The sequence below is a fragment of the Anabas testudineus genome, chromosome 2 (genome assembly GCF_900324465.2).
Source record: "Anabas testudineus chromosome 2, fAnaTes1.2, whole genome shotgun sequence".
NCBI classification, from domain to species: domain Eukaryota; kingdom Metazoa; phylum Chordata; class Actinopteri; order Anabantiformes; family Anabantidae; genus Anabas; species Anabas testudineus.
This window is the reverse complement of record NC_046611.1, coordinates 22,379,354-22,392,795: the sequence shown is the minus strand read 5'-3', so window position 1 is coordinate 22,392,795 and position 13,442 is coordinate 22,379,354. Positions and strand designations below refer to the sequence as shown.

Sequence of the window (13,442 nt, the reverse complement as noted above, 5' to 3'; positions counted from 1 at the left end):
TTGGGTTAATGCTTTGAAGCCGAACACAGGGTGACAACCGGAAGCCAGTCCCCACATCGCATCCTCATGTGGTGCTGAATCCATTTTTTAGTTCTGCATTTTAGCGTCGCATAATTGCCAAAAAACAATGAACACAATACCCTGAGACATCAGCAGCAGAATTAATTACACTAAATAGGGTTTTTAATTAAACTTAATTGAAAAGAAATGCTATCTCACTGATACGCTGGGTTTTTGTTTATCACATTTGCTGTAGGTTATGAAGCATCTCTCAATTGTACGAGCCAGTTTGCATGAAAAAGATGATTTACTCGCTGAATTACTTTCTACAAAGTGCCAATGGCTAAAATGAAGTTGGATTTTTTTGACAGTTAACTATAATGTTTTGTTAGATCCCGTGGGGATGTTGTGAAGTAAGTTGTTTGCTATGCATTTCAGTTGTGCAGATTGGGTTCATTTACAAACTCCCCCTTTGTAAGTCTTCAGGCACAGAGAGACCAGTATGTTCTTTGCTGCACGTATGCATCGGGTGGAGGGTTATCAAGCTGCTCTATATAGGCTACACCTGCTCGATTCACACAGGTTCGTGCAAAACATGTTTTCATGTTGTTGTCAGTCCTTGAAAGATTATGTTGATATGCAGACGGACACTGAACCTTTTCCCATTCACATGATCTCCCACTGACGTGCAGGAGCCCCACACAGTCATGTCGGAAGACACACCTCCTCTAACCTGACCTAAAGTTCAACAAATTTATACTAACATCAGAGAAAAAAGGTGTGCCACTGACCCACTTTGCTTAAAGCTGCATATAGATATATATAAGGGGTGAATGTAGAGGGGTTAGTCTGGTTAAATAGTAAGAGAGGAAGCGACAGTGAAAGCTCTTTTGAGAAGGATCAAGGGTCTACTGGTTTCCACTTGGTAAACACATCTTTCCTTTTTTGAAAAAGAGAAAACTAATTTTCTCACAATGGAGACACTTCTATATTCATAATAACTTTTCAGTGCACTGTTCTGTTGCCTCCTGTATTTGCTCTCATAGCATCTAGTTTATTTTTTCTTTTGATTTTTTTTTTTCATTTGTATTTTGACTCTGCATGGTGAGAGCTAGCCTACATATGTTTTGAAGCAGTCCTCTGTTTCCACTTTCACTTCAGCTCTGCAGCCTCCTGGTCTGTGCGTGTGTCCCGGACGAAGGGGGCGGTGGGGTGGCGTCACGTCATATCAGCCGCCGCGCTCTGATTGGCTGCCGATTCTCACCCGACACAGCTGTGATTGTTGTCTGCAGAGGAAGCGCTCGTCCCCGCTATGAGATCGGCGCCGTGAAATGGAGCAGTGCTCTGTCGTCTTTTCGACAACGATGTGAACAAAACAACGTGATTGCAGTCCTCGTCGTGAAAAAAGAACAGGAAAGGAAGGAGGGGGATCTTGGCTTAATCATTTGCTGAGGCGCGCATGAACAAGAGTGGAGGTTTCTCTGTGGACCAGACACTGAAGACGTCTGGAAATCAAAGTAAGGAGCAGTGATCACAGCTTTTATTCTCTCTCTTTTACTGTAGTCTAACTTCAGAAGAACTGAGAAAACCAACACTTTGTCTAGTTCTCGTTGTATCTACACTTGTGAGCTGACAGTGACATTTCCTCCTTCAGTCCAAAAGTGCCAAATGCCCAGATTAGAAGAGCACTGCTGGAGCTGCTCCTGTACATCGAGGGTTGAAACTAAGAATCCATCAGCTGGCGCAAACTGGTTGGCATCTAAAGCAGAAGAAATGATGTCCATCATCACCTCGGTGCTCAGCCATGCCTACGGGTCCCTGCACGACGTGTGGACGGCCAACTTGATCCGCCGCGGTCTCGTCCTCTTCACGGTCGGAGTGTTCCTCGCCCTGGTGCTCAACTTGCTGCAGATACAAAGAAATGTCACCCTGTTCCCCGAGGAGGTGATGACAACTCTGTTTTCCTCTGCCTGGTGGATCCCACCGTGCTGTGGCACAGGAGCAGGTGAGCAGACAACACTAATACTGATGAGTGTTAGAAATAGTTTGTCCGCAGTTTGGAGCTAAGTTTGGGACAAAGCAGTGTGGCAGGGGAGGGGTTAAATAGGAAATCACAATGAAGAAGAAACGCATTCAAATGTTATTAACAATCATCTGTGGGCTGGAAATCCCCTCAGTGGGCTTATTTTCACCACAGACAATGTTAAGCAGTCAAATCGTGGCATTTTAAACTCCGTGAGGCTGAAAAAGACAATGCGCTCCCATAATTGCCAGTATTATCAGCTACGTATGATCAGGCGGTAATGAATCACCATTCGGCTTTGTTTTTGTTTGCTATTATATAAGGATGCCCTAGTCATGATGATTTTTATGTGCAACTCCACTAAGTAAAAAAAAAAACGATTTGTACAGATGGTAGAGATTCTCGCGCTCTGATTGGTCGCAACAGGCGGACACGAGGTGAGCAGGGCGCTGATTGGCTGGTGTCATAACGGGTGAGCCGAGGGGGAGGGGCTTTAAGGCCAGGAACCCGGAAATGGGAAAGAAAAAAAAACTAGACTCCACCCTGTGCTCCTCCCCCCATGTGATACACAGTAGACAAATGGCTTCATGTCCTTAGTGTTGACATCAGTCAGTGTTTTATTCATGTCTCTCTGAGCCATGTAAGGACTTGTTTAGGGCTTTACTGTATAAACTACATGTCTTTAGCACTCAGTATTTACTGTAGAGCCACAGTAAACTTACAGGAACATTTGCTTTGATTGTGTCCACTAGTCTCAGTTAGGGCAATATTTTGAATAATATAATTAAATACATAAAAATGACCTTTACTATATTTCCAGAGCCACTGGTGATGTCTTTAAATATCATGTTTTGTCTGACTAACAGAAAGATACTCAACTTAGAGTGCTGATAAAGGCATCAGGTTCTCACATTTAAAAGCTAGAAACAGTAAATGTTCGGTATTTTTCCCTGATAAATAAACTATTTTAATAAATTGAGAACTTTTCAACAATTCAGATCTAACCCTCAATAATATTCTCCTGTTAGAATTATAACTAGCTTATTGCTCAGCAGTCTTCTCACTGAAAAATCAGTCTAAAATTAGTCAGGTACTGTTTTAAATAAATGTTAAGTCTATAGAGTAAAGAGTAAGTTTGGCACTTTAACAATGCATGTGATCAAAAATAGTTAAAAGGGGACATCTGTAGTTGGTTTAACTTGATTGGCAAATTGGAGAAGTGCGAAAAGCAAAACCAGAGCTTTATATTACACAAAATCAGGAATTAAATCAAATGCACTTGCAATCAAACAAAAAGGCAGAACAAATTTAAGAGGCTACTGAAATACAGTAAGTGTATATTGTTATGGTAGCGGTGTGTATTTATGTGTACTGTAGTTATATAAATGAGCTACAAGTTATGGAAACTCATGTTCAGCAAATGACCCCACTCAGCAGCTCTATGACAGATTTTTGCTTATCTTGTGTAATTCGGTTCTGCTTGTTCCTTCTCACAGCTGTTATCGGCCTGCTGTATCCCTGCCTCGACAGTCATTTGGGAGAACCGCACAAGTTCAAGAGGGAGTGGGCCAGCGTCATGAGATGCGTTGCAGTGTTTGTCGGCATCAACCACGCCAGTGTTGTATCCTTTTTTGTACCAAAGTCACCACAGAGACATATTTGCCTTTCCATTGTTGGTGTGGACATTACCTAAAGCAATAGGATGTCCTGTTTTACCCTTTACTCTAACTTGGTGCTAGAAGGTTGTACAAATATTTGACTAGTAAGCAATTCTTTGCTTGGATTATACTGTTTGAATTCCTCCTTAACTGTCTGGTAACAGAAACTAGACTTTGATAACAACGTGCAGCTCTCGCTAACACTGGCAGCCTTGTCCTTGGGCCTGTGGTGGACATTTGACCGGTCCAGGAGCGGCTTTGGCCTGGGCATCACCACTGCCTTCTTAGCTACAGTGATCACACAGCTGCTGGTCTACAATGGAGTCTACCAGTAAGTCAGAAACTAATGTCGTCCACATTTTCATTATGAGGAAACAAAACTAAGACTGACTACAATAATCAGTCACAAGAGCTGTGTCGTCACTAATTCCTGATTACATATTACACCAACAACAAAAACAATGTTGTTTAACACGCCCTGGTGTAAAGGAAGTAGACACAGTAGCTCAAGTAGTAGCTCAAGTAGTAGCTAAGCACAGATAACACACAAAGAGTACTGAGTTACTGTATATTTTCATTCTTCCCTTTTTCTCTGGGACGCCAAATAACTGGCCCTCCTACCTGCTTTAGTGGCATATGATGAAAATAATACACAGCTGAGGAACTGACCAAGAAGACTGGTTCCATTAAAACAAGAGGTTCAAAAGGCATCTGTAGATCACACTAATTTTACAAAACAGAAATAGAGATGGGGGAAGGCAAGGGGAGATAATGATAGTTATAATTATATGCATGAAATTATATTTCAGCATAACAGGTTTAACTTTGGCAAGTGTGATTTATTTTGACCCTCATCAGAGGCGTCAGAGGTAAAGGTCAGTTAAACAAGAGTATCATAGGCTTACTATGCAATACAAGAATTATATTTAATATGATTTTTTTTTTGTCTTTCAGGTACACATCCCCAGACTTCTTGTATGTACGCTCCTGGCTCCCATGTATATTCTTCTCAGGCGGTGTTACCGTGGGAAACATAGGACGACAACTTGCCATGGTAAAGTTTGCAACTTTTCACAATATACAGTGTGATATGTAAGGAGTAAAATACATATTTATTGGAATTAGAAAATAAGAGCATTACGTGGCAGACTTTGGAATGATTCTCGCCTCAACATGCCTTTAGGTAATGTAAAAAGGAAGCTTTCATACCTGTGTCATAACTGTGTCAAGCATAAGACACACACCAGTTTGTTATATAGTTGAAAATTGTTCTTCACATATCTGGGTCAAAATAATTTATTCACCAAATTTGTGAATTCCTCATAAATAAATTAAACAATTGGGTTTTGGGTCTGTGAGATGAGTATTTATTTTATTATCTGCTAGTTTGTCCAACGTTAACTCTTTAATGTGGTCATGACTACAGCTCGCCATGTTTTTAGGTAGCTACTTGTCAGAAAGAAAATGAATATGCTGTTGAATCTTCCACTGAGGGTATTTGTGCATCAGTGCTGTCACTGGATGGCAGCTTTGGGGTGAACTGTTTGTTTACCTCTACAGCTAGCAAACCAGTTTCAACACCGAAAGTGCCTGTGGAATGTTTTACAGTCACATGATACTCTTGATCTTAATCTGGAGGCTTTTTTCAATGTGCCAAGAATTAATAATATAATCAGGGGTAAACATCTGTGATCTGGGATCCTGTGTGATGTTTGGAAAGATTTCGCTGCTTCATATTTGCAGAAATAACCCCTGCACGTTCATCTGTGGCAACCTTCAAACGCCTCTGTCTGTTTAACTCCTCTGCACTGTGAGCAGCTGAACTGAAAATGATCACTTCTAAAGACTCCGCTGCATAACACGCGCTTCATTTGCAACGATCTAGCTGAACTGCAACAGCAGATAACGTTGTCGAATGGGTTAAAGTTGCGCACAAAGCTTTAGACGCCCACCTTCCCTCATAATTATCCCATCAAGTCAGCTTTGATGTCTTCATTAAGCTTTCTGCCCAGAAGCCTCACCTCATTCTGTCTGTAAAGTAAGAGTCCCGTCACTCCCTCAGTTTGACTCAGTGAAAGCGTGAAAGCAGATTAAGGGCTGTTGTTTTTCACAGTCATGGCGAGACACAGAGCCAGTCAGGACTCGGCTGACCAGAGGGTCATTTGCTACTTGTTGTTTTTGTTTGTGATGAGGCCTGAGGAATGTTGGCACAAGCCTACACTCGTGGTTTTGTTCTGGTGGTTTTCTCCCTTTTGCTTCAGTGGGTCATTTATGAGGAGGATCAGGAAAAGCAGAGAGACTTTTTTTCCTCACAATAGCTTTTTAGGTGATTTTTTTCATTTAATTTTAGGTTTAATCCAGTTACAGTGTAACAATCTGTTTGGCACCATGAACCACGGTGAATATAAATTTAAAAAAAAGCTTTATCTGCCCAACACATTTTAGATCTGCTTCAATAGGTGTAATTTTACAGCAGTTATGGATGTACTTTCTTCCCCTATTTGTTTCAAATGTTCAGTTTCCATCCAAAGCAGGAACTGAAAGAAAAAAGTTTCAGTCTTTAACCACGACTATGACATTCAAAGTTGTGCTGGTTAATTCATGGAGTTATAATCAGGAAATTGTCCACTTGGGTTTTCGGTTTTGGCTGCGGCCTTGAGTTCACAGGAAACTTCTCAAACTGATGCTTGTAAATGACACCTGATGCTGATAAAGATTTCCTAAAACAGTTTTCTACACATCAGAATATTACAGTGGTTTCAAAAATGTAATGAATTCAATTACTGATGTTTCTCTGCACAAGTGCTCTAACTATAAGGATAGGAAGTCTACTTCAGTGCTTATGTGAAGCTGACTTTAGCCACTTCCTGAACACAATAATGGTGCTTGATTTGAGCCTCTTTATTTCAACTGTTTGAAAACTATGTGACTTCACAACTAGAGATTCACTGATTTGTTATTAACACCGTTCTTTTCTCTGTCTCCCCTCAGGGTGGTGTTGAGAAACCCCACATGGACTGAGCAGTGGCCGTGCAGAAAGCCAGATGAATTATAGGAAACATAAAAATTACCTAATGATATGAAGAATGACAAGAATAACAGGAGGGAAAAAAAGACTTTTGTCATTTTGACTTCATCCCCTGTTCTCATAACAAAGTGCGGGTCAGTAAAGCCCCTCATCTTACGTGCCATGTCCTCCTTGTGGCCAAACAACCTCTCCGATCTCTGTTGTACTCCATTAGCATTAAGGCTTCCTTCACACTAGACCAGAGGACAGTGTTTGACGACTTTGTTGTATTTTTTTAAGTGAGCTGTTGACTGGTTTTAATTTTATGCTGGAAGTATGTATCTTCTTAGAGGATAGAGTGGAAGCGTGTGTGCGTGTGTGCTTTGGCGTGGATGTGTCTTGATCTTTGCAGAAATTATATGTTGGGGAGGGAGGGGGGGCTATAATGTCTGTTTTAGTTTTTGTTTTAGCCTAAACATAACATAAACATAAAAGGGAAACGCTGTGTGAGTGGGCAACAAATCTGTCTTCACTCTCCCGCAAAAATAAGGTCAGTGGCATCCGTGAGAGATGTATGTTCCCAATCAAACCAAATACTTATTTGATACTACTCAAATATATGTATGCTCAGTATGTAGCTAGAGTCAGTCAGTTAGCTTAGTACATAAACTATAAGTGGAAGGAAACTAATAGCTCCTCTACCCGCACTCTAAAGCTCACCAAACTAAACATGCAATAGTGGAATTCAAGCTTAAATTCAATCTAATTCTTCAGAGGAAAGCAAATCAATACGCAAAATGGTGAACTCTTCCTTCAAGGTGACTATAAAACATGATACAAATGAAGAGGATAGTAGATTGAATAAATAAAACATGAAATGGAGATGAAAGTATAGAGGTGCCAATTAGTTTACTACCAATTTGTACGGAGAGATATTCACTTTTATGATATACTGAGTGTTGATCTATCTGATGGGGACACTGCAGATCATTTAGGTTCCTCAATGGAAATGATCAATTATCTGTGAATAGTATCAGCACAAGATCACAGTTCTTATTTTTAAGAAAGCCACTCTGAAAATGTCAGTATCCGACAGTATTGGTCTGTGTCTAGAAGGTTTGAGATTGTTGGTTTGTACGTCGGTTGAAATGTGACATCCCAGCATTACTGTGGACTGAAACGAATGAGGAAAACCACCATGTTTCGAAAGAATGTATTATGAGTAAGTTAAACTATAACTTCGCTGTTATACCAGTTTGAAATGCTTCCCATTGCCCATTTTTAACTTTGTCCCCGGGTTTTGAATATCTTGTGTAATGCACCTGTGATTCCCACCAAGACTTTACTGTGTTAACATGAGCATTTGCCACTTTGAAGCACATCGGGAGCATACACTGGTTGAAGGACACAGCAGGACATTATGATGTAAAATTTGCAATCTGTGATTGCCTGTGTATTATAGAATGTAGTGCTTTTGTCACTATAACAGTTTAGTTTTATCATTTGTACAAACATATTGACATTACTGCTTGTATGTATAATGGCTTGCCTGTGTAATCATGCAGGTGTTATTACCTTACTAGACCTACTGTGTGTTAGTTAATGTTTGGGGGTCTAGAGGATTAAGTGCAATCATAAAATACATGAGCCGATTTTTCTTCCTTATTTATTATAATTTCTGACAACGGCTAAATAAACGTATAACTTGTAAGTATATGCAGTGTGGATACTTCACAAAAAAGCAATAACATCTTTTTGTGAATATAGACTTTGTCAGAGATTTCATGCCTTTTAGAGTCAATACCAATGACTCTCACCAGAGAGACAACATAAAGAAATGTCAAACGGTGTCAAACTGTTCTAAGAATTTCATTCAGTAGCATTATCTAAGGAACATGATTTATTTTTTTAAATACTTTTTCTGGCAGATGACTTCAGGTTAAATCTGCGTACATTCAGGTGTGCTATTCTGAAGAGAAAGCTTTATTTTTTTGAGATGGTGAAGCACCTTTTTTTTTTTTTTGTGAGTTTTTTGTGTGTCTGATATTTTAGCTGTGTATCTTTTTTTTTTTGCTACCTTGGATATAAGTGAAAAATAAAAACACCTGATAAGGAAATCTGTGTATAGTCTTTACTCACACGTGGGACTGGGTTAAAGGATTTTAAACCGAGATGAATTCCTAAAATATATATAGACTTAAAGGTAGTTCGACCTCTGTCTTCACTTCCAGTGACATAAACTCGATACAATCTGAGCTGCAGCCGTTCATTTTGTAGTTGATTACTAGATACTAGCAACATCTCAATAGCCCTCAGATTGTTAGTTAGTTTTTCTGTGGCGTAAAAAGCAGCAGCGCCTCAATTGGACTGGAGCTTTCTGGGGTTCTGATGATGGCATTTGTTGGGTCTGCTGTCACGCCCAAGTTGAATAGACGAGGGCACTCTTTTGTCTGGGGTCTCTGTCAGTCTCTAGAGCCGTTACAATGTTTGGCTGCATCTTCCCTCTCTCTCTCCTCTATAGCACATAACCACCCACAGCCCCCCTTAGAAAATCCTTGAAACTACCCCCACCTCTTGCCAGGGATCAGGAGGAACTGGCCCACCTCCCTCCTCTGTCTACCCCCTCCTGAACACGCCTTTCTGGAGGGCAGACTTCTATTTATACCTAGCGGGGGACTGACAGTTAACCTTTTGCACTGGGGGAAATTTCTGGGAGTGGGGCCAATATGTGTGCTATTCTGAATCAGAGCCCCATTCTGGGAGTCTCTCTATACATCTATGTATGTTCTTTTTCTGTGTGTCCATATTTTATATATATATATATATATATATATAAATATAATATATAATATATGCATCTCTCCGTCTATCTATATCCATCTATCTGACAGGGCAATGATTCACTGCCACACGTTACTTCTCTCCTCTTTTAGTCTCCTCTTCTTTGGCCGGGCTTCAACTTCCTTTCATTTTCAGCCACAGCAAACTGAAAGACTCCATTAGAGCATGTTATTATTGCCAAAAGACCCCCCCCCCTCCTTTTCTACTACTCTCTCTGTCCTCCCTTCAAGGCAAGAAGACAGTCTGGGCCCATCTGATGTATTGATTTGCGCCTCCTATAGGTTAGCCTGGTAGACAGTTCAATTTCATCTCCTTGCAGCACCTTTGTGACTTTGAAATTTCTGATACTAAGCCTCTAATTTGATGCAGTGAGTCAACTGCCAGTAAACATGAAGGTAGTGATGGGAAAACTGAACAATTCTGCGCTCAAAGATGAGCATTTTAAGTTATTTTTTTACAAACACTTACAAACTTTTTGTCTTAGAATCGTGTTTTTTGATAAGTCTGTTAGGTGAGATACTGGATGTCTGAACATTTTCATTCTCCCACGTCATAGCATGTAAAATGATTGTCTTTGAATCCAATCAGTAATGTATTATCAGAGTCCTCACAGGAAAAATACCTGAGGAGTAGATATGAAAAAAAGATATGCAAATGTTTATATTTAATATAGATTGTAATTATAACTACAGAATACTGTAGCATTGAGAAATCACAGGACTGGATTGGAAAGTGGTTTAGTCTATTGATAAAATATTAAGATTATGACAAAGCTTTAAGGTTAGAGGTAAAACATCTACATGAATCTAAAGCAGCTCTAAGAGATCATACGAACATCAGGTACCCCACTCTACTTGAAAATAAACACGACGTCCTCTTAACATCTCATCATTTTATTTAAATGACTATTTGAGGTTAGAATTGGCAAAATAATATATAATTAAGAAACTTATTATAAGATGGTTTAGTAGAAGGTTTTTTTTGTTCATTTATCATCTGACAATCTCTCCGGTTCATCTCGTGATTTGTAGCGGAAAGCTTGGCCCTTACGTTAGGAGCCAGTGGCCTCACCTGCTGAATACTTCCTCCACCATCAGTCCTGTCCTTGCTGGAGGCAGATAATCTGTCTCCCACTGAACATGGGTCTCTGTAGAAAACTTCCTCCCTGAGGAGGCTCCTGTCACCTTTCTCTGACTGTAACACACACACACGTGTGCCGTGACAAGAAGTCTTGACAGCTGCTTTCATAAATGTTCATACTCTCTTGCTAAACTGATGTTGAAAAGTAAAACGTGCATTAAGGTGGCAGAGAAGCATAAGATATCACATATCAGGGACACTCTGGAGGAGTAAGTCATACAGTATGCTGTTGGATTAGGACGCTGTCTGCTAAGTAGTGATGGCTTTTGTTACCACCAGATGACAGTATTTATCTTCTTAGCTTGTATGGACGTTATAACCATGACCATCTATGGACCCCTACTGGAAGCACAAGGAACAACAACATCGTGCATTGTCTCATCTTACCCTGCAGAAGGTTTACCAAACGTAGGCATCTACTTTATGAAGACATTTTTTAGACAACAAATCTCTGAAGCCTTGAAGACAAAACACAGACAGTGGATTTAATAGGTTCTATCAATCCAAAATAAATGTCCAACTATGCAAAAGAAGGAGAGAACCGGAGTATCTGTGGGTGTGTTTTAATAGTACAGATTTTCATAAAACCACTGATGCACATACAAATCCAGATCCAGTGATTTATTTAACACAAGCAAAGAAATATTATTCCTGGAATATTTATCTCAGACCGCAGTGAGCGGGCAGTCACATGCATGATAGAAAAGGTCAATGAAATGGAGTGAATGTGGATAAAATCACTGCACACTCTTATTTCTCTGCCAAAAGGTCGTCAGTGGGATTAATGTCCTGATATATAATGAAAGACTGTGTGTGTGTGTGTGTGTGTGTGAGAGAGAGAGACTCGTTTAGGTCTACTGAGTCTTCATTACACCGGAGCTGGGTCCACTCCTGTCCTCTGCCTTCCCTCATTGCCTCTCCCTGTGCTGGCCAGGAATAATGAATTACAGTGGATGCCATGGGGGCCTGTGTGAGTGGCTCAGAAGTGGACTCCATTTTAGCTCAAATTACCTCTCAGATCCCATTCAAATGGCAGTCTCATGCTGCACTCTGCCTCCTCCATCTATCCATTCACACCTTTTCTTTATTTATTCATTTAAGTGGACTTTTTTGGTGATCGGTCCTCCAGAGCTCTACGTGAAATCACAGGGAAATAAAAAAGAATGAAAGCGAAACATAAAAACAGGGAATACACTAAAGAGACACGATCATCTTCAACAGTGTAAACAACAGTCCATGTCTCAGTGGGATTTATCAGTTCAGTCAGCATGCTCAGCCTTGTGTGCCATTCCCGTTGATTCCTCTTCTTCCTCCGCAGGACAATAATAAAATGACAGCATAAACCTCAGGTGATGGCACATTATGCATGCCATCCAAACAAATCCTTCCCAGTGTAAATTAAACACACCCAGTGCATCTTACAGCCCAGATCAGACTCTGAAATCAACCAGGGTAATAATAACAACTGAATAAAAGGTAATGGAATAAATCAAGGTGAGCGTTTCCACAGCGTGGTGTATCCTGAGGGGCAGACAACAAAAAAGTCTGCACCTTGTGAACAACTCACAAACAGGGAGTAGCCCAAGAATTTACACCAACATCCATACCTGATCCTTAGTATGTGTGCGTATGATAGTACGCTCAGTCTGAATTCATCACATTTTAAGATTAGCTCTGTGAGAGGTCCTCTAACTGTAACACATACTTATCAAATGATCAAATATGTAAAGCAGTTTCTAGGTGAGTCAGTCTGTGTGCGCTTAACAAGCCCAGACACCTGTTGTGGGGCTCCACAGACCTGGAATCACACAGATCTTCAGCTATTTAAATAAACACATCTAAGGAATATGTCCTGTGTCACCTACATGAATATTATCAAAGCATAGAGACTTCAGTTGCATAATCCAAATTATGCTTGCAGCCCTACTTAGGATGCACTAAAGGTCTATGTTTGTTATGTTTTAATTAGTCTTCATTAGTAGGCGTAAGAGACATTTCTGGGAAGCAACAGGCATGCAGTCTATTCATCTGGCTGCTGAGGGGTGCACAAAGTTGGCAGGCTAAAACCATCTGGGAAACTTATTGCTCCTAAAATGCCCTTTGACAGCCTGCCCGCTGATAAGTGACAAATTCACAACATATCTGCGGTTGGGGGGGGGGTAAAAACAACTCAGGTGCACACGGGGAGAGGAGAGGGACTGCGTCGCACATGGCGCTTTCAGGGGAGTCCAGCAGCACTATTTTGGCGAAACGGCGCAGGGCGCGATGCCACACAGGGAGAGGGGTCGAATAACCGCTTATGAGTGACCTCTTTCCACTATAATTAAAGTGGCACACCGGACCCGGAGACATAACAGAAATTGTTTCTCGCTTTTAGAATCAGCTGAGGTCTGAAAACAGAAAACATCAGCTGAAAAAAAAAATACTAATACTGTGATAATGCTGGGTTATTTTACTCCTTACAAATGACAAAATCACATCTACTGCTGCTTCTACTCGTTTTCCCCACTGTCCAGAAACACATACAGTTCACTGAAACAGGCTACAGGTTGAATCTACTGTAAGAGTCCGTTCTTCTTTTAATTTCCAGGCTGTTCACAAAGAAATCTCTTTTTGCAGACTAGGCTACAAATACGAGTTTATTCTGCAGCAAGTGCTTTCCAGCTGTCTGTCTCTCTCTCTCCCACTTGTTTCCCCTCCTGCTTCTAAAAGCGAGACAGGTGCACGAAGCATGAGGACGATCCAAAACCTGTAAAGCATCTATGAAGCATGG

The 13,442-nt window shown here is 40.6% G+C and overlaps 1 protein-coding gene across 1 annotated transcript; it reads left to right on the top strand.

The window, feature by feature from the left end:
• Nucleotides 1-1,251: 1,251 nt before the first annotated feature.
• On the top strand, nt 1,252-8,413 carry insig1 (insulin induced gene 1). Its single transcript, XM_026363499.1, has 6 exons — nt 1,252-1,517; nt 1,655-2,005; nt 3,520-3,644; nt 3,846-4,012; nt 4,636-4,735; nt 6,673-8,413. Exons 1-6 carry the CDS (start codon nt 1,460-1,462, stop codon nt 6,700-6,702), a joined length of 831 nt encoding a protein of 276 aa, XP_026219284.1. The 5' UTR covers nt 1,252-1,459; the 3' UTR covers nt 6,703-8,413.
• Nucleotides 8,414-13,442: the final 5,029 nt, after the last annotated feature.